A 22,079-nucleotide genomic window follows, 5' to 3' on the forward strand; every position below is an offset into this window, starting at 1 on the left:
GCTGGAATGTATACAGAACAGAGCTGCCCGATATATCACTCGAAATTTTGATCGGAACTCCAGTATAATGCAGATTAAGCTCGATATTTCTTTACAGCCTCTAGACACCCGCCGCAAGGTTGCTTTGCTTTGTCTACTTCATAAACATGTTCATTCCGATAAGCCATGCATATTACCCCTCGAAACCCCCACTCATATGTCCTCAAGATTACATAACCATCATCTTAGCTTCAAGCGCATTTTTGGTAAATCTGCTGTACCTCGTGCTATATCTCACTGGAATAGTCCTCCTGATGAAATCGTCTCGATAACGGATCGTAAAATAGTTCGTGAAAGTCTGTGCGCACTTTTTACTCAATCTCCTTCCTCTTATTTGCTGTTATGCTTGAGCATTCTGTGCTTTGTATTGTTTTTTGATTTCAGCCATTGTACTGTGTTAGATTTATTTATGAGTTGTTTCTATTGTACTCAACAGCTCATTGTGACAGGGCCTGTAAGGTGTTTTCTAAATAAATAATAAAGAAAGTCCGGATTATATTCGAGTAAATACAGTAATTTAGTTAGCAAGCGACTGTTTACAAGGGGACGTTCTACTCCCGCAGCTGCCGCATATGGCATGGCTGGGCGAGCCGTCTTGAATACGATCTGCGATGTGGACAACCTAGGCGCACCGAGGTCCGATAGCTCTGTATGTGCTGTATGTAGCACCCACACGCTTGCACTTCACCTGTGTTTCACGAAGTGAAACGTCACTGTTTCTTTGTTTCCTCCACTTGTTTTCGCCTCTGTCCACGAGTGATATGCTCCGCAGGCCTCCAGTAGGGTGCCTTGATGCGCGCGCACCCGGGCGCGGCGCATTGAGGCACCTTAGCTGCCCAAGCCTCCAGGATCGGAAGTGGTGGCGGTCACTCCGAATGATCGTCTAAACCAAAGAGCAAGTCTGAGGCAGTTCATCTTAAGCGATTCTTTTTTTTTTTTTTGCCATTGAGTCTATAGAAAACCTAACAAACGGTCCCATGTTGTTCGTTATATGTGAGAATTTGGCTTAACCGAGTTTGGCTTAACAAACATTCACTGTATATTAGGATGCAATACTTTTTTTTTCTGTTTTGTTTGTTATACTATTTCATTGCAGTGTAACCCACCCCCTTGTAACACCCTGCGGCCTTGAGGGTACGCAAATAAATAAAGATAAATAAATGCTCGCCAATCCACCTCACGTGAACATGCTGGTGTGCACTAAGTTTCTTACTCTGGTATCAGCAAATCTCCTCCTGGGTTGTATACACTGCATTCACAGCTATCACTACCAATCCTATTATGATAAGCATCTTCACTGATCTGTTTCACAGTGCGTAGGCCGTAGTGTCATTGGAAGCAAACTGCATACCTTTAATAGGTGGTAACTCAAATGCGCAGTGTTCCCTGCTAAAGCCGGCACAAAGGAAGTGTCATGTATTGCTCTGGCATTGTATTCCAGTGCTGCCCCCCAGCTCGCTGTCATTTATATTTCACATCATAGTCTTAAAGAACTACGAAAGTGACAATGTGTGTCTTGGGTCACTTGGGCTCTGCCAGCTTGATATGCGTCCCCGTCTCGTGCCCCAAGGATTCGCAATGAGTGGGCACATCAAAACTTGCCACGAAAATGCCCCACTCGAAGAACCTGCTGACCCAGGCCAAATTCGAGGAGTGCAAACGTAAGCTTGCTGAAGCAGTAAGAACGACAACGCATGTCTCAGGCTGCTCGAGCCCATCAGCTTGGCTCGAATCGGCATCTTGTGCTGCAACAATTTGTGCAACGCTTCGCATTACGTAGCTATCAACTACAGTTGAAAGGGAATTTTTTTAGTGACTTCAGATTGTACATTTTCTCGGTTAGTACAAGCATTTTCATGTCTTTTTTCCAACATGCATGAGCAAAGTTCTACTGTAGTGCAATGCTATGAAATATACTGGGTGTCTTTTCAGACCACACAGAATTTTAAAAAATTGCCTGTGGCAGATAGCTCAAACCCAGACCTTGAACTGACATGCTTGAAGAGGAAGGCATTACTTGCCCAATAAATTGGAATGCATAATCGACTGATGAACTAAATTGTTTAATTAAGTTCTAAACTATTTACTTCATGGCACATAGTGCAATTTCCAAATTGTAGCTAGTGAGTTCTCAAGGTGTATCTACTTGGAACGAATCTTCAGGATGACACCAGTTTAGAGAAAATTCCCCAAGTGTGCAACAAAATACATTGGATAACCTCCCAACCTCTGAACATTTAAATTAGTCTAAATAACATGGCCATGGCACCAAATGGGGAAGGATTTTAAAGCCTGCCATGACCACACGGCTTTTGTGGGACACATATGCACTTGTTACCGATTTACCTTTACACCAGCACAAAAGCTGCAGGAAACACGGAACCGCAAAAAGTGATAAGCAACAGAGGAACTTGGATGAGTAAAGGTATTTAATATCAGCTATCACCTCTTCCATCCTTGCACCGTCAGAAGGCTTCCAACAGGAGGTTCAGAGACCAATAAGCGAGAGGTTTTCGCGAACAGAATCTTCTTTTTTTTTTTTTCATGAAACCTGACTACGTACATTCATGAAATATCATTAATGACATCATTCATGAAATCGTAGAATGAGCCTGAATGCAGGTACGTATTGGCGTCCCAGTTATTTGTGTGCTTCAATTTGTAAAACGGTGCTTTGTTAAAAAAAAGTAAAAGCAGTGAATTTTTGCTGCAAGTTTGCCAGGGCATATCTTTGAACCAGTGCCATCCTTGCAATTTTTCCGAAGTGGACATGCTTTCAAACTGATTGGCTACAATTCATAAATTGTAATATGTGCTGTAAAGTTCGAAGTTTAGAACTTTAGTAATGCATATTCGTTACTTAAAAGATTACACATTTTGATTTCTCATGCAAGTAATGTCTGCCTTTTGAAAAATCCAGCTCAAGGACTAGAATTGTATTAGTATCCGCCAAAGGTGATCTTTAAAAATTATGTATGGTCTTAAAAACCTGCACACACACACACATGCATGCACACACACGCACCTACCTGGTATATGTCATGGTATACACTCACTACCATGCAAAGAACAACATGCACTGACAATTCATGATGTGAGGTGTTGAAGTGGGGGAGCAGCCCTGCAAGTGTCTGGCTTTTATTTTACTCTGCTGCAAAATCAGAGCAGAGCACAATGTTGCAAAACTGCTACCCACGGCTGCCGCTGTCAACGACACTGCTCCAAGGTGCATGGACCAATCCCACAGTCGGTGCACTGCCAGGATTACCCATGGCGGCAATTTTTGTTGCTGATTGATTATGATGTGCATGAACCATTTTGTGATGCCTTAGAAAGTGTTCCAACAATTTATAATTTCGATGTAAAGAGCCTTTCTTTTGTACGGCATTTTTTTTTTGTTACATAATACATTACACCACGGTCCCATCATGAATGTCACCAACATTGGCTTCGACAATAAAATTGAGTGCTGCAGCCTGCCTGTTCCTTGAACAGAGTAGAACCAATAATTGAGCAAAAGCCTTGCAGCATTTCCTTAATGGTTGTGCTGGCAATGGCAATTAATGCCTTACCTGCTTTCGTGGTTTCAGGTTGGCCTTCCACTCGCGCAACTCATTGCCATGCTCCTCGTCCAGCTGCTTTAGCTTCTGGGTCTCATGCTCCATGAGCATCTTACGCTTTTCATTCTAGAAAAAGAGAGAGAGAAAAAAAAAGTCTGTACTTGATGCCTTGCCTGTTTGTCAAAGCACCAGGAATACAAGTCAACTCAAACCAAAAGTAGTCAATTTTAGTTAACATGTTCATGGTAAATATGCACAACCATGCTATTCTCGAATGTACTGGTTTATAGTAAAACCTCATTAATTTGGAAAATTAGATAATTTAGACTTGTCCTCTGGTCCCAACAGGCATATGCATCGTTTCATGGCATCAAACTCATTCGGACGTACTTGGCCCCACATTGGCTAATTTGGACAACCCTTGGAGCACGGCGAGCGCAAATGTGCAATGAAAAGAGCAAATGCGGTGCTAGTGTGAAATCACAACGAAGTGGCAGAGTCTGCATCGTCATAGTCAGCAGGAAACCGTACTGGGCTGACAGGAACACCGAAACACTTCGTGCCTATTTGTGCCTTTATAGCCTTTATTCTTGCAATTAGTGCCGGGCGTGACACTGCGTTGGCTGCATGCTTTCAGAACTGTGTAGTCCCATTCCATGATCATGTCAGTAGCAATGATAACAACAACAGTTTCGTCCACGGTAGTTGCGGCAAACCACAGTTTCATTTCAACTTAGTGCGCTAGTTGGCCACGTGATTTTAGAACCACATACCGTATAATGCGGAATATAGGTCGAGGCGGAATATAGGTCGACCCCCTTGATTGAAGCAAAGAAGTCAACATAAAAATTATAAGGCACAAAACTTCGTTTTATTTAGTGGTGCCGCCAGACTCGTCACCTGCTCATTCGTTTGAGCTGTCTGAACTCTCGTCTGAAGACGACTGCTTTTCACTGGCTGCGTCCCACATGTCATCCTAGGTGCCGTCCAAGGAGTTGCTAATGCAACACTTCTTGAATGCCCGCACCACCATATCGTCGGGCATAGAGCGCCAAGCCTGCGACACCCATGTGGCCACAGTGGCGAGAGGCGGCCTGCGCAGCCAGCCGGTTGGGGTCGTCGGGTTGTCGCCGGCCATCCACTGATTATATTGTTCACGGACACGGTCTTTAAAGGGCTTGTTGAGCACGACGTCCAGTGGCTGAAGTGTTGACGTCATGCCTCCCGGAATGACGGCGAGTTCTGTCCTCCCGTCGCGGAGTGCCTGCTTCACACCTGCGGTCAAGTGCCCGCGAAAGGCATCCAAGACGAGCATGCTCGGACACCGCAGGAGTGCGCCGAGTCGCCGATTCCAGACGGTCTTAATCCAATTGAGCATGAGGGCCTCGTCCATATAGCCCTTTTCATTCCCGCGAACAACATCCCGCGGGAAAGCCTCTTTCGGCAGCGTATTCCTCTTGAATATTATGTATGGGGGCAGCTTTCTGCCGTCTGCAGTACACGCAAGCATCACCGTGAAGCGCAAATGCTCGTTCTCCGTAGAAAGCAGCTTGACTTCTTTTGCGCCGCGTTTGCACACTGTGGTGGGCGACGGCATGTCAAACCACACCGGCGTTTCATCCGCGTTGCCGATCTGTCCCAACATGTAGCCATGCTGCTGCCGGAGACGGATAAAATAGCGCTGGAATTCGACCAGCTTGTCCTCGTATGCCTCTGGCAGCTTCTGGCAGATTGATGTGCGCCGTTGAAGTGCGAATCCCTTGCGTCGCATGAAGCGACGAACCCAATAAATGGAGCCCTTGAATTGTTCCTTGGGCAGTCCGGATTCTCGGGCGATCTCAATAACTTTGATGCGGATGAGTTCTGCTGTCACTGGCAAAGATCTGGCACGATGCTCGCGGACAAAATCCGCCACTGTCTTCGAGCTCCGGGTGCACCGCGCCATAGAATAAAGAACCGCGCGGCGCCCGCGAGTTGGGCCACATCGGTCACCAAGGGGGCGATAACGATGCAGATGCCGAAAGGTCTGCGCTCCTACATGTTGCCAGACGACTATTCATGTTGTGCCAAGGGCCGGTATATAAGTCGAGGGGTGAACTTTTAGTAATATTTTTTGGAAAAAACCTCGACCTATATTCCGCACTATACGGTAGTCATCAACCGTGACCGCATTGATAGCAACTACTGTTTCGTCCGCAGTGGATGTGGCAAACAGCGACTTCGTTCCAACTAGGTGTGCGTTGGCCCAGTGCCTTCAGAATTGCGTGGTCATCATCTATGATCATGTCAACAGTGACTGCGGTTTTGTCCGCAGTGGCTGCAGCTAGCACTAGTTATGGTTTGACTCAGTGCAATGTGCACACAGTGTCACAAATACGGTGTAAGCTGTCAAAGATAAAGAGCTATTCTACTGCGGGCTGCACAGTGGCATCCAACCCACCTGCTACATCACGATCAAAACGACGATCTCATGCGGAACAGCTAACTGGCTAAAAAATAATGTGGATGTGCATGCAGTAGTGAAAAGCATGTCTACTCAGATGAAGATACAGGTCTCGAGCCGTGGCCACACTCATACGCAAGTTGCGAGGTCAACGTTGCTGTGAGCGCTAATCAGTCACAAAAGGAACACTGCTGCTTCCGCACAGCTTTTGTCCAAAATAGAAACACGATCTGCAGATTCATTCAGTAAATAAAAGCTTGTTGATGTAGTAAGCATTTGTTTGCTGTTTTCTTGATACCATCGATAATTCAACATTGGGTTAATTCGGCCATTTTTTTGGTCCTGTGGAATCCTAATTAATGACGTTTTACTGTACAATACCAATGGCACAAACTGCATGCAATTGTCTTTCAGCCTCTGAACGTTCCACACATCAGTATGACAAACGTGCAGTCTAACTTCGATTACAGTAAACCCTCTTTAACACGAACTCGCATATCTCGAAATATCGGTTAAGTCGAAAGTTTTCCACGCCGCACCTTCCCCACCCATAGGTGTTATGTATTCGCACCCGTTTATCTCGAAGCATTTTTCGGGCGTAATACGGATATCTCGAAATTTCGACCGGGACGGCTGAAGGCAAAGGCCGTTACCAAAAGGTGATACAGGCTCCGAGCGAGCGCTTGGTTCCTACTAAAGTGCCGAACGCGGTCACGATCTAAGGGCGAATACGAAATTCCCGCGGATGCAGCCGTTTTCCGTCAACCACGTCAAGTAACCTTGGAAGCAGTCACGTGGTGTGCGCCGCTTGCGCGCGGGTGCTCATGGGTTTTATCGGGTAGTCACGCCACCGCATTTCGCACGTGCGGACGTTATTGTGCGTGTGCGATTCTGTTCTTTGTTTCGTCGCGCTGTGCGCACGACGCGTTGACTGCGATTTTTTTTTTTTGCGAGTGTGGTGTGTTGTCAACGGACGACGATGATGTCCCGCCCCAAGCAGTGTAAGTCTCTGACGCTGGAGAATAAAGTCGCGTTAATCAAGGAAGTGGAGAAAGCGGGAAGATCCAAAACAAGCATCGCCAAAGAATTCGGCATCCCCTTGCCGACGCTTTCGACAGTTTTAAAAAATCAGCAGAAGGTCTTCGATGGCTTCGAGCAAAGTTTTTCCAGTGAGCGGAAGCGGATTCGGGCCTCGAAATTCCCGGACGTCGAAGCAGCAGTCATGCTGTGGCTCCGGAATGTCAGGGCAGCCAACCTTCCCGTGACAACCCAAATGATGATGGAGAAGGCAGATGCTCTGGCGTTGCAGATGGGCCACACAGACTTCAGTTGCAGCAATGGCTGGTTTGAACGATTTAAAAAAAGAAATAACGTGGCCTCGAAGCCTATCCACGGCGAAAGTGGCACTGTTGATGAAGGGGCTGCAGACACCTGGCGCAACCACCGCCTCGCTGAGCTGCAAAAGGCTTATGCGGACAAGGACATTTTCAACCTCGACGAAGCAGCACTGTTCTATAAGATGCTGCCTAGCTGCACATACACGCCGAAGGGAGAAGCGTGCTCAGGCGCTAAGCAGCGCAAAGACCGAGTGACGATACTTTTCGGAGCCAACTCCACCGGCGATGAAAAACTGCCGCTGCTTATTATCGGTAAGTCGCTCAATCCAAGGTGCTTCCGAAATGCACGGCTCCTGAGAGATGCGACTTACCGCGCCAATAAAACGGCCTGGATGACTGCAGCGCTCTTTGAAGAGTATGTACGTGCTCTTGACCGCAAAATGGCAAGGGACGGCCGGAAAGTGTTGTTCGTTGTGGACAACTGCCCCGGCCACGGAAAAATCAACAACTTGGAGGCAGTCACGCTGGAGTTCCTGCCTGCTAATATGACGTCCGTGCTCCAGCCGATGGACCAAGGAGTCATTGAGGTTGCTCGCAAGTTCTATAGGAAGAGTCTCCTGCACCGCATTTTGTGCTCATACGACAGTGGTAAGAAGTACGAAATAGATTTGCTGGGTGCAATTGTTTCGCGCTCGCAGGATTTTCGCGCGCCGAGAAATCGCTCGAGCCAGACACTGACGAGTTCAGTGATTGCGATGAACTTTGCGACGAAGTCCGCAAAGCTGCCGGCTGCGCCAGCAATGCCGAAGACGGCGAAATAAGTTTTGAAGAGTACGCGCTCTAAGAGTCGGACGTGCCCGTTACCGGAATGTTGTCCGACGCCGACATTGTTCAAATGGCAGTGAACGACGGCGATCACGCTGACGAAGAACCACCTAGAGAAGTGCCGACAACTGCAGAAACAAGGAACTTGCTACGTTTGCTCCGCAACAAAGTTGAATGCAGCGGCGGCGAACAACAGCTCATGCGGTGCATTCAGCAGCTTGAGGACGCTTTTCTCGCGCCCGCCGAATGCCAACGCCAAGCAGGCAAGCATCACCAAGTTCTTTCCAAAACAATAAAATTCAGTTTTTCCTGGGAATTCTGCGTTTATTGCAAAAGCTCCCCTCGTGCTGTGGAGCGTTTGTTAGCAGTGTTGGTTGTCACTGGCTCTTTCAGTGACCCAGTCACTGAAATTTTCGGCATTTTGCTTAACTCGAAACTCTGCTTATCTCGAAATTTTTCCCAGATTTTACAACTTCGAGTTAACGAGGGTTTACTGTATATCGAACATTATTGCGTACATCGCACACTTTCTACATCACCTGGAAAATTAGAGGCATTTTTAATTTATTTCTAGTGGGGTCAGACGTAAAATGGATATATCGAACTCCGCCACCCCAGACCACATGTGCTCTGTTGACAGGCGGCGAATTTTCTCGCAACACCCTCGAAGATAGCAGTGGCAATTCCCGACTGCTACGCACTATAGCTGCACACATCGATTGCGCCGAGGGCGCCATTTGAACGTAGTGGCGCACACAAGCGGCGCCTTGGCAGCAGGTGCCGAGCTCTGCGCCTGCCATGCCTTGTGAGGAATCGCGGTTTGCTTCCACAAAGACGCGCGGCAGCGCACATTCACTAGGCTCACCAGGGTGTCTACCAAACTGACATTTCCAAATTCCCTGAGTTTCCCAGGTTTTCCCCGAGTGCCTTTGCAAAATTCCCTGAGTGATGCAGAACTATGTTTTATGTCAAGACGGGCTGAAACTATATTGCCCAATGCTGTCACTTTCTAGTACGCATATGAAAAAAAAAAAAAAAAAAAAGACGACTTAATCCAATTTGAATACTAGGAGTAGTGTTTATGCAATTCAAAAAGAGAATAGAAGGGAGGGGTTAGAAAAAATGCACAGCAAATAAAATGTCTTCGAAACAAATTGCAAATCGAGTCGGACATTCTCAAATACGAATTAAAAGGAGATGTATACAGAAACAAATATTTTCGAATATGAGCTATTTTTATCAACTGATAGCAAGGTCAGTGGTATGAGGCCCGGACTTTGCCACAATTGAGATTCTCTCTCAACAGCTCATAAGTCAACCTCAACTGTCCTGACATACTCTCTGACCGCACACGACGCCTCAGTGTTGTGTTTCACTGCTTTAAAAAGTTTATTTAGGTTTGTACGAGGGACACCTTTATCTCAGCATCGGCCAACACTATTTTTTGAGCTCAAACTCCTTCAAAACGACGGCAGCATGCTTCCTTTCCCATTCATTCCTCAACGCGTAGGTCCTTTCTTTTCTTGTCCTCCTTCCACCACTTGTTCGCCCCACGGACCATTTGAAGTGTCTTCTTGGTCAGTTGCACAGTCCACGTCCGATTTTTCGAACTCCCTAGGGGCCGCGAAAACGGCCGAAAAAACGGCCAGTTGGAAAAAATAAATGCATCTCATTTACTGCCCTTAAGGGCTCAAACCGGTGTAGGCCCATTCGAAAATGCTCTGAAGGCCTGTCGGTACACGTATTAGGCATATCGGTGCTCGTACTGTGACAGTAGATACTGGGTGCACGCGTGTATAATTAAATGGACACTAAAGCGAAGCAATAAATCAGTTTAGACTAATGAAGCATTGTTTGAGAACCCTGCAGGCAGTCATTTAAAAAAATAGTTTGATTATTAGATGAGAAAATGAAGGTCCAAGTATCAGTATTTGAATTTCGCGCCGCAACCCCAGCGCCGGTACGTCAGCGTGACGTCAGGGATTCCAAAGTATGTTTTCGCATTTGGGCCGCGTTGGCTGAATAAAGGTTCCCGAAACTTGCCATGTTTAATATTTGGTTCCTCTAGAGCACAATGTAGTCAATCTGTACCGCTACAATAATTAGTAGGCCCTAGAAGATGCCATGAAAATCCAAGACGTCACAGCCCCCAGGTGCGAGAACTTAAGTAGGCGTCGCCACCCGTATTTTGTTCTTGCGCATACTGTGTCCCGTGGCAATAGCCCCTTCCCATGCTTGTTATGCTTCACTGCAATACTTTTGCGTATGCTTCACCAAGTAACATTTCTGTACAGAGGCGAAGCTGACTTTCGGGAACCGGCATTATGCAACGCATCGTGCTTTCCAAGCTTCTAAGCCAATCGCGAGGACCACAAAGGTGGAGTCGGTGCCATTTCTGACAGCAACAAATTCTTTCAATGACAAGCACGGCACCCAATGGAAAGAAGCTTAATAGCGAATGTCGAAGCAGCCAAGTCTAGTGTCGCAGTGGTGGCTAAGGCTGCCAACGGATCTGCGAGCGAGAGCGCCGATTCAAGGCGGCGAGGTAATCAAAACGGCAGTGGTGGTGGCTTCGATTAATGCCATTTTGTACCTGCGGTCACGGCAAAAAGTCCGGAAAATTGGATGGTGAAGGGTTCTTGGGTCTGAAATTTCAGACTTTCTGATACATTGACTCTACGGGGTACGTGGTGGTGCCGCGAAGCCGTCCAAATTATCGGGCATCCGGAAAGTCGATCGTTGACTGTACACTGGCAACTCCCTCCAGCCGACGACAGGGTGTCAAAGACGATTCATTATGATTCCTGTCTTTTACTCGAGCCAGCATTACTGTAACTTTTGACCCTTTCAATAAAATTACAGCTAATTTTCCCTGATAGAGGCACAAATTCCCCGAGTTTTTCCAGACTACTCAAAATCCCTGAGAATTCCCGGTTTTCCCGTTTGGTAGATACCCTGCTCACTCATAGACCCCATGGCAGACGCCACTTGATACTTTGTTATTGACAGCGTTTCAAGATGCTTTGATTGACGGATGTGGAGATTGCAGCAGCAGTGATGGTGGTGGTGAAAACTTTTATTCAACAGAGAGGGTGAAGCGCATGGGCTCCACTAAACTAGGTGTCGTCTTTAGTCAGGGATGTCATTGGTCGAAGCCGCCGCTCGAGCCCGCTGGACCAGAGCTCGTTGCTCCTCTAGTCCGGAGCTACTGAGCAGGGTCGACTCCCAGCCCTCTCGAGTGGGGTAGGAAATAGGGGATAGCTTGGGATTCTGTTGGCAGGCCCAGACCCTGTGATATATATCTGCCAAATCACCACAGTGCTGGCATTGCCCATTGATATATGGATCGAAATGTTTAACTATAGTTGGGCAGAGCAACATATTAGTTTGGAGGCGCTGCAAGACATGTTCTGTTTTGGATAGGCCTTTCGTCGGAGGGGGATACACCCGGCACTGCTCGCACAAGTAATCTCGGATTGGACTGAACCGTAGTTGAGGGGTAGGACATTCAAGCTGTTTAGGGCAACAAGGAGGTTCCTGGGGAATGAGTGCGCGGGCCGCTGCATGTGCAGCTTCATTACCTTGGTGGACCTGATGGCCTGGAGTCTAGATTATTCGTTTTGGTGCGGGATCTCGGTCCCTGATGCAGAGTCTGAGAATTTTGTTGGCTAGCGGAGAGATTTCCCCTGCCAAGTAGCTTTCACAGGCCCTTTGAGAGTCTGTGAGTATGCATTGCGAGTATATTAAGAGGGAGTGGAGGCACCCAGAGTTTGGTGCGCCAAAGCTCCGGGATGTGCTCTGTGCGTTCAGGTTCGCAATCGTCTTGAATGCACAGGCAGTCCAGCAGGCAACGCCCTGGGGCAGCCTCCATAAGCTGTGTGCACTGATTTGTAAGGTGGGCCTCCCTGAGCTCCTGAATAGAGTTAAGGACCCCCAAAACAGATAGCTTCTGATTGGAAGTGCTGATGGGCAGGTCTAAGGCGCGTTTGGTTACTTTCCTGAGGATTGTGTCAGCACTGTTCTCCTCGTGTTTAGTCATTCTTAAATATGAAATTGAGTAAAGAATCCTGCTAGTTACAAGGTGTGGGCGAGCCGAAGCGCGCCCCTACCGCGTAAGCCCCCGCATTTGTTTGAGACTCGGCGGATCATACGTCCTACCTGTTCCCCTTGTACCTGTTCCCTTACCTGTTCCCTTGTACAACGTACTTCTGTTGCTGGTTCTGTTATGTATGAGAAGGCCCAAGATTCGGATCTCAGAGACCACCCTGATGGAGCCCCCTGATAGAGTCAAGTCCAGGGTAGTCCCGTCTTTTAAGTTTGCCCGGATATGTAGAAGTTCAGATTTAGCTGGAGCGCATTGCAATCCGCATTGAGTCGCATAGGCGTCCACAAAGGAGGTGGCCTGCTGGAGACAGTCTTCCATTTCCCCTATACTGCCCTGATTTGCCCAAATTGTGATGTCATCGGCGTATAATGCATGATGCACCTAACCCCTCCACCTGTGCTAAGGCTCGTGGGAGCTTCATCACGGCTATGTTAAATAGTAGCGGGGAGATTACCGCCCCTTGCGGGGTGCCCGGCGTACCCATTTTAAATCGACCGTGTTCCTCATCGTCTATGCGGAGGATCGCCAGCCTATCTGAGAGGAAGTCTCCGATGTATGCACAGGTTTTCCTACCGCAATGGGTGTCGCTTAAGTTGGTCAGAATGCTCTCATGTTTAACCTTATTGAACACACCTTTAAGGTTGAGAGCAAGAATTGCCCTATCATTGTGCGTCGAATAGATGGGTTGGATGATGTCTCGATTTAGTTGGAGGAGGATGTCTCGTGCAGACATGTGCGAACTAAAACCAAACATGGTATCCACGAAGTATCCCTTACTTTCGAGGTACAGAGAGAGGCAGTTTCTAACTATGGTTTGCATGAGTTTGCTTACACACGGAGTGAGTGATATAGGTCTGAGGGTGTCTGTGCTAATTTGCTTGCCGGGTTTGGGGATGAAGGTGACTAATGCTGTTTTCCAATAGATTGGGAGCGGTTGGCCATCCCAGATCGCATTAATGTATTCCAATAGATGACGATAGGTATCATCTGACAGATTTACTAGAAGTGTTACCGTGATATGATCCAGGCCTGACACGGTGCCCCTGCGCATTTTGGCCAGCGCCGCTTTCAGATCATGCATGACAAATGGAGCATTGAGTTGATGGTTTTCCCTGCCCATGTATTCGTATGAAGTTCTGTCCGGGTCCAGCGTGCAGCATAGGTATTTATCACAAAGAGCATCAGCCAGCGGGGAGTTGGTTCCATAACGCCATGCAAGGCCCGGCTGAGCTGCTTTTGTGCTTCTCCTCTGGTTTGCGCGGGGTCGATGAGACTCCGAAAGAGGTGCTATGCCGCCTTCAAGTTACCGCATTGCATCGTTCTGTCCAGTTTGAGTAACTGAGTTGCACTGCGTATTCCGCCGCTTGCATACTCAGCTTAGCTATTCGATGTTTGGGCTTGTGGTTGAATTTGTTTTTCCGCCAGCATTTGGTTACACTCCTGCGGGCCTCTCAAAGGTGGAGCAGGTGGTTGTCTACTGCAGGAATGTCTTCTGTAGTCTGTAGAATTGTGAGACACTTTGAGTTGGTTGCAGTAAGCTGTTTCGCCCCTTCTGTGTATTCTCCCGCTTCCAAAACAGAGGTGATTGCCTGAGAGCGAAAAGCTGTCCAATCTGTGAGCTTGGCATGGCTCCAAGTTCTGCGGGCTGCTTTAGCGGAAATGGTGCTTTTGAGGAGACAGTGATCGCTACCGAGCATCTCATCTAAGTTTTCCCACGTGGCATGAGATATATTTTTAACCAATGATACATCCGGGCATGCATCTCGGTTTACTGAATTTCCGACTCTAGTAGGTTGCATCGGGTCTGTAAGGAGCGATAGACGAAGAGTGGAGATGAGTTCTGCCAATTTGCGACCTTTTGGGATTTCGTGGATGTAACCCCAGTGGTAGCTGGGGGCGTTAAAATCACCCATGATCACTAGTGGGTACTTATCCGCTTCCTTAATTGCTTTGTAAAAGATTTCGTTGAAGACGCTTCACTTGGATTTGGGGGAACTGTAAGCCCTAAGAATGTATAAGCTAGGGTCTCGTCTTCTATAAGGTAGGATGTTGACCATCGTGTATTCATGCCCCTCCGAGAGATCGAGGTCTATCTGACCAGCCGTACACTCCTTATGTATGAGAATACAGGGTGGACGTACCCCCCTTAAATTAATTGTATCCAGGCAGTTTCGCCTGCAGTCCGGTTTCTTGTAACGTTATGACCGCCGGCATTGAATTTAGGGTCTGCAGGTAGAGATGGAGAGCGGCCCTCTTTTTCCCATCTCTAAAGCCCTGGCAATTCCATTGGATAATCTCTAATTTCTCTTGCTTGGACTTTTTATGACTGTCTTTAGAAATGCCTGCCATCATGAATTTATTGTTGAAGGGGGTGGCATCATCACCACTGGGGCCTGCGTGGGAGCCTGAGTAGGCATGGAAGCCTCGATTTGATATGCAATGGCTTGCTCGATAGCACCCTCGGATTCGGAGTTTGCCGGGTTACGATGAACATTTTTGCATCGCGTTGTTCCGACATCTTAATGCTAGCTTTGATTTCCTCCAATTGGGGAGTAAGCCAATTTTTGACGGTCTGAAGCACACTGGCCGTGAATATCGGCACGAGACTCTGCTTCAGATTCTGCATAATGTGTTCCACCGTGAGTTTGCTTTCTCCAATATCGTTTTGTTCTGTTCCTCAAATTTTGTTTCCAGCCTGCTAAGACGTGTCTCTATTTACTTCGAGGTGGCAACTACGGTTTGCGAAACGCTAGTATAGCCTGATAGGTCCGACCCAGGCTCCTGCTCCTCGTCTGAGATGGTCGAGGCCTGCATAGACTCTGGCTCCGTTCGTGGTGGAGCCTGCGTTGCTTTCAGCGCCTGGTTTTCGCGTTCTAGAGTGGTAATCCATTTTTGCATGATTTCTAGCCGTTTACTAATTTCGATTTCGGAAGGGGAGGGGGAGGTGGTAATGGGAGACTGAGAGGCGACCCCTTACCACCTGCTCACCTTTTGCTGCGGGCCTACCAGTGGGGGGAGATTCCTGGCCTGGAAGTTAGATGGGTTCGACCTCGGCTTGGCCTGTACATTGCTCGGTTTGGGCTGTCCAGTTTTGCTTTGCTTTAGGACCCTGTGATTTCTTTACACCAGTCTTGGGAGGTGTTGGGGGTCCTCCTTGCTTGTGTTGTCCCAGTTGTCCTTATTGCAGCTGGGGTGGAGTGGTCTTCCACACCTTCCTGAATTTTCCCACACACTCCGCAGAGCCAGTCAAGTGGTTTTCACCGCAAATGAGGCATTTTGGTTGGCAGTTGTGCTCCGCTGGGCCATTCGGGGCGATGTCCACTGTTGCACCGCAGTGAATGCAACGCTGATTGTCAGGGTTGGGGCATGCATCTGGTCTGTGGCCAACCGTACCACACCGGTAGCATGCCGGAATTGTTTTCTTATAGTAACGCACTGGCATGTTTTCTGAACAGTAGTGAATGAATCTTGGAATGTGTCGTCCCTTGAAAGTCACCACGGCGACGTTAGATGCTCCTAGTTTCTGCACGTACAGCATTTTGCCGTCAATCCATTCGAGCTTGCACCGAAGGGATTTCGAAGTTTCGTTGGCTGCAACGTTGACTACGCATTTGCAGGTTTCTCCAGCAGATTTTAAATGTCTGTGAAACGGTATTTGCCGGTCCCCGGTCGTCAGCACGACGTCCCCGACGAGCTTGGAAGCCAAGGTTTCTGTCTTCACACCCATGACAACGATATTCTGATCCCATACTGGCCACACGGAGACACTGGTGCTCGCGGTACTGCCTGTGAGGCCTTGCACTGTAGTACCGATCCCACCTAGGCCCAACGCAGCGTGGAGATCCATGGTAATTCTTGGCTTGAGCACAATCAACTCATCCGGCCGGATCCGAGGTGTTTATGCCGGCTTCCACGGCGCCAGCTGCCCTCCTCGCCACTACTGCGGCGCTATAGAAGGCACCGGCCTATTGCTTCTGGATCGTTTAGACTATGTTGAGGACGCCATGGTTAAGCAGGTGGCTGCTAATAAGAAACAAGCTACACTGCTGCAGTACTTTCAGCCGAAGAAATATGTGAAGCTTGTGTGAAGCTTCAAGTGAGTATCCACGATTGGTTCGTTGATTGATTTGTACAAGTTCATTACGTGTTTTCTAAGTGATTTTATATATAGAATCTGGCTATATCGAACTATTTCGCGATCACCGCGCTGTTTAATATATCGAGGTTTGACTGTCTTCAGGGGCTGTTACATTTTCCTCTTTGAAAAAATGTCAACAGGGTTTAAGTACACATGGAAGCACACAGAAAAAAACAACAAAAACAGTCTCTGGCATCAACCAGCGCTTCCGGTGGGCATGTTTCAGAATCACTAACCAATTGTGTTGCCCGTCATTGTCTTTAAATTTTATCCAATCAATTACTTAGTTAATTATTTTACTATGACAATTGTTTTGTGCAACTATTATGCTATAATTATAAATGCAATTAAACTGGCACTGTGTAGACAAAGCAAATAGTTTCCCCACAACTGTGTCATCAGAAGAGAGGTACTGCACAAGCTAGCATCAGCAGCAAAAATGAATTCTGAAGTGCCCACCTGCAGCTGTTCTAGCTCCTTGATGGTCGCATCAGCAGCAGCTTTCAGCTCTTCAAGCTGGCGCCTATGCTTGAGTTCCTGGCGTTGGTGCTCAGCCTTGTATCGCTTCTTTTCTGCTTCCTGGAACTGATGGCACCAGAAAATTCTGCATTAGTGTACAGAAATCACAAAGGCTGGAGGTTTTTCTATGTACTTTGTTTTCAGGTGGCACTGTGAGCTAAAGTATAAAAGGAAGCTTTAACTCTAAATGCTCTTATACTTTTTTTTTTAATTGCTGTATTTTTAGAGAGAGCTCTTACTAGAAGGTCCTACAAGGTTCAGCTAGGAGGCTGAATTAAACTCCCGAAAGAGCCTGCTAGACCACTGCAAGGAAGCAACCATGTTTAGGCAGCAGCACCACCACACACAGAAAGTATGTATGCACTATTAGAGCTGCAAACTCTAAATACAGAATGCAGTATTTATCAGAAACATTCCACCACGGCATGTCAAACCACTAGGATGTCTAGCTGGCTGGACTGCACAACAAAGGTGCCGAATAGCAGTGCCCCAGCTGACATAAAGTGCTTTGACAGTAACAAAAGGAGTGGGCCCTGGGGAAAAAGGAAATCCTTGACTTAGCCTCAGCATCTTCGACTCTTTCAATGATGCTCACACAACTGAATATTTTTGATGTGCTTGGCATTAAGTAGAAATTTTTCTGGACAAAACACAACTTGTTTGCAAAATTAAATGCTTGGCTAGGCACAATGAATAAAGAGATGGGTGCCTTTTTGGGTATATATTGATAAAGATGACCTTGTATATACATTTTTCTAGATGTCCACTAGGAAGAATATTCTTATAGGTCAATGAAGTTTTTTGCTTTCAGATGTCCTTGTGGGCCCATAAAGAGCATTTTCAAAATGCTAGGTTCACTTATATAAAGTAGAAGCACCATGGGCTTTTGCAACAGTCGCAGTTGTAAGGCCGATGGCATGCAAATAAAACCAGTTATATACATTATTGTTAAGTCTGTACATTCAATATCTGTATTGTGACTAATATTTTCCTTTCTAAAATACAAATGATGCAAGTAATAGCTCTCCCCTTAAGAAAGGAGACAAACATAACATTGCAGACTATCAACCAGTAGAAAGAAGAACCTCGTTCACATGTTAGGAAAAAAAAATTGAAGAAACGTAAAAAATTAAACTATAGGGTTTTACATGCCAAAACTGCGATCTGATTATGAGGCATGCTCCAGTGGAGGACTCCAGAAATTTGGACCATCTAGGGTTCTTTAATGTGCACCTAAATCTAAGCACGTGGGTGTCTTCGCATTTCGCCCCGATCGAAATGCGGCTGCCGTGACCGGGATTCGATCCCGCGATCTTGCGCTTAGCAGTTAAACACCGTAGCCACTAGGCAACCACGGCGAGTGGAGAGAAGAAACACACTAACAGAGAGACCACCACCACCACCACCATCATTCGCAGCAGCAGCAGCAGCCTATTTTATGTCCCCTGCAGGACGAAGGCCTCTCCCTGCGATCTCCAATTACCCTTGTCCTGTGCCAACCGAATCCAACCAGCGCCTGCGAATTTCCTAGTTTCATTGCCCCACCTAGTCTTCTACCACCTTTAACTGTGCTTCCCTTCTCTTGGCACCCATTCTGTAACTCTAATGGTCCACCGGTTATCTAGCCTGCACATTACATGACCTGCCCAGCTCCATTTCTTTCTCTTAATATCAATTAGAATATCAGCTATACCCTTTGCTCTCTTATCCAAACCGCTCTCTTTCTGTCTCTTAGCGTTAGGCCTAACATTCTTCGTTCCATTGCTCTTTAAGCGGTCCTAAACTTGTCCTCAAGCTTCTTTGTCAGTCTCCAAGTTTCTGCCCCATATGTCAGCACCGGTAAAATGCACTGATTGTACACCTTCCTTTTTAATGATAATGGTAAGCTTCCAGTCGGGAGCTGACCATGTCTGCCGTATGCACTCCAACCCATTTTTATCCTTCTGTGAATTTCCTTCCCATGATCAGGGTTCCCTGTAAGTAATTGACCTAGGTAAACATACTCCTTCACAGACTCTAGAGGCTGACTGGCGATCCTGAACTCTTGTTCCCTTGCCCTGCTATTCATGATTATCTTTGTCTTCTGATTAATCCTCAACCCCTTTCTTACACTCTCTCTGTTAAGGTCCTCAATCATTTGTTGTAACTCGTCTCCAGTGTTGCTGAACAGGACAATGTCAGCTGCAAACCGAAGGTTGCCGAGATATTCACCGTTGATCCTTCCTCCTAAGCCTTCCCGGTTTAATAGCTTGAATATGTCTCTCAAGCATGTAGTGAATGGCATTAGAGAGATCGTGTCTCCTTGTCTGACGCCTTTCTTTATAGGTACCTTCCTACTTTTCTTGTGTAGAATAGAGGTAGCTGTGGAATCTCTGTAGATATTTTCCAAGATATTTACTTAAGCGGCCTGTACTCCTTGATTACGTAATGCAGTCATAGAGACATTTCGTAATCAAGGAGTACAGGCCGCTTATGTAAATATCTTGAAAAATATCTAGAGAGATTCCACAGCCACCTTAATTTTACATCTGAGAAATTCTAACCGAGAAAAGGCACAACCCGAAATCGTATGTTTAAAAAACATTTGGCAGACTCAACTGTAGTTGACATCTACGTAATGGGAAGCGTTGTGCGAACTGAGCTGGTGAAGCTCGAGCGACCAGAGATGCACATCGTCGTTTTTATGGCTGGGCAAGCTTACGATCACGCTTTTCAAATTCGGCCTGGGTCAGCAATTTCCTGGGGCAGGGCAGTTTGCAGGAAAGTTTGACGTGCCTACTCAGCGAGAATCGCTGGCCGATGTTTGTCGGGCTGGTGGGGCTTGAGCAGCCCAAGACTGCACTTTATTGTTTATTGTTTAGGGAAAATCAAGCTGGTGGGTGACGCCAGAATACGATGCTGCCAGATCAAAACAAGACGCTCACTTGCTGCCGTCTGCAGCAGGGAATGGCGGCATGTTTGAGTTATTGCCTATTAAAAGCATGTAGTATGCTTTCTACAGCCCTATGCCACACGCACTGTCATACAGATAAATGAAGATGCTTATCGCGATAGTGCTGGCGACGACAGCTGTGAATGCGGCATTCGACAACCTGCAAGGAGATTTGCTGGTACAAGCCGACGTTTTCACAGTACACCAGTGGCTGAGTAAGCTGCAGTGGCGGGTGGTTAGTGATCTTAATTGTGCACGCCTTGCACCTTTTGTTTACACGGGATCTAGTGGCTGGAAAACGTATCGTATGATAAAAGTTTGGTGATGTACGATACGTTCGTGCCAAAAGATTTGTGTTTTTTTGGGGATGTGTTAGCCAGCAATAAAGATGTGCAACTGTATTGGGTCATTGTGTTCTTGATCATGAGTGTTGGCACCTGGAAATTGTGCGAAATGGAATGGTATCAAAGAGGTTCTACTGTATTCGTCCCTTATTTTCCAAAGGTAATGAAAATTTTTTGTTTATTCTGTTATTGTAGCAAATATGTCACAACACAATCACAATATGGTTTTCAAAAGAATAGCTCCACTGAACTTGCCCTCCTTGATCAAAAAGAGTATATACATATTACAACAGTTTGGAGAAAAATATAGTGCGGTAGGAATATTCTTTGATTTCACTCAAGCATTGTTTATGTACACCATGCCGAATTACGGTAATTGTGGACTTATAGTCAAGTTACTTGAAAGCGCTCTGTAACATAGATGGTAGTTTGTTTTTAGAAACAATTTAGTATCAGATAGGAAAATAATTTCAGGTTTACTGCAAGGAAAGCATTCTTGGCCCTTTATTCTTTAACCTACAATAATAATGACATGCTACTAAAATGAAAGCCATAGTTTTTCACTCCAAGGGTAAACAAGTTTCTTTTCAGAGTGATATTGAATTTAGATGTTCAAATGTAAAGATATTGAAGTCAGCGAAAGTACTTGGCATTAATTTCTCTGATTCTTTGCAAAAGGATTACCATGTTAATAATATTCTAATGAAGCTAAGTCATGTAACTGCAATTTTAAACTGCATCTGGTACTTCATCCTGAAGCCAGTGAAGTTATTAATATGCATACCTGCCAAACTGAAGATTTGGAAATTCGTAAAACTATCGTGGCGAGAGGGAGGTGCGTGGCGGCACGTTCTTTTTTTTTTTTTCAAGGGATTTACTTTTTGCGACAAGCTTACTCGCTTTTTCACAACTGCAAGTGAAATCCGTGTTTGAAGAGTAAAGAGAGAAAGCTCCACTGGGGCACAACTTATTTTTGCAATGAGTTTGCTGTTGCCGACTTTGCCTGCTTTAGAAACTTCACCGTGTAGGTTTGCTCAAAGCAAGTACCACTCTGGTGCCCTTTGACCATCAGCAGACTTTTGAGTGTTTTCTCACACTCAGATGAGCGAAACTCCGTTCGAGTTATGTTCCCAATGCAGAATATTCTCTCAGATTCAGCATTGCTGTGGGAAATTGAGAGAATACCCAGCATACCCATTGAAATTCTGTGGAACCTGAACAATCTGTCAACACTTTGAACGCTTCCTAATTGTGACCACTGCATGGCGCACCTTGGCTCATTCAGTATATTGGCTGGAACCTGACATGCTTGCAAGTTGGCAAACTAGACTTCAAGTGCGTCGATTGCTTCTTTTGATTCGCCACTCTGCTGGGGTAGGATAGCAGGGAACGCCATATTAAAATGATGTATGCTGTTGAATGAAGCAGTTACCAGAGCTTGTACTTAAGCAACTCTGCAACAAAGCAGAGAACTCAGTTGCTCTCTCTTAATGCAGCTCAATGTCTCAACAACAGAGTAAGTTGTGCTGCCAATGACTATGTCTTCATTACCTTTCTGGTTCTCTGCAGCCCCATAGTCAACTTCCAGCAATGAATGACATGCATTGACAACACCCGGGCTCACAAATATAGCCGGGAGATCTTCGAAAAGGCGGTTCGAGGCCCCTCAGTACATGAATCTGAGGAGCCTGTGCCTGAAGAAGGCAGTTTCCCTTCTCAAAAAGTGGTATAACATTTTGGAGAAAAAGACCATGCCCTGTTTAGCTCCGATGACAAAAAATAAGACAGGCGCTCCTCGCGGGTAACGTGGCTGGCTTCTCCAGAATCCTTGATATGA

The 22,079-nt window shown here is 46.5% G+C and overlaps 1 protein-coding gene across 1 annotated transcript in view; it reads right to left on the reverse strand.

Annotated features, from left to right (window-relative positions):
* Slik (Sterile20-like kinase) overlaps nt 1–22,079 on the reverse strand; it is a 115,717-nt gene that overhangs the window by 18,137 nt on the left and 75,501 nt on the right. Inside the window, exons 19-20 of the mRNA XM_050193235.3 lie at nt 16,907–17,032; nt 3,612–3,725 (exon numbers count right to left, since the gene is read on the reverse strand). Coding sequence (XP_050049192.1) covers nt 3,612–3,725; nt 16,907–17,032 — 240 coding nt within the window. The remainder of the gene's footprint in view (nt 1–3,611; nt 3,726–16,906; nt 17,033–22,079) is intronic.

Source organism: Dermacentor andersoni, chromosome 1 (assembly GCF_023375885.2).
Source record: "Dermacentor andersoni chromosome 1, qqDerAnde1_hic_scaffold, whole genome shotgun sequence".
NCBI lineage: Eukaryota > Metazoa > Arthropoda > Arachnida > Ixodida > Ixodidae > Dermacentor > Dermacentor andersoni.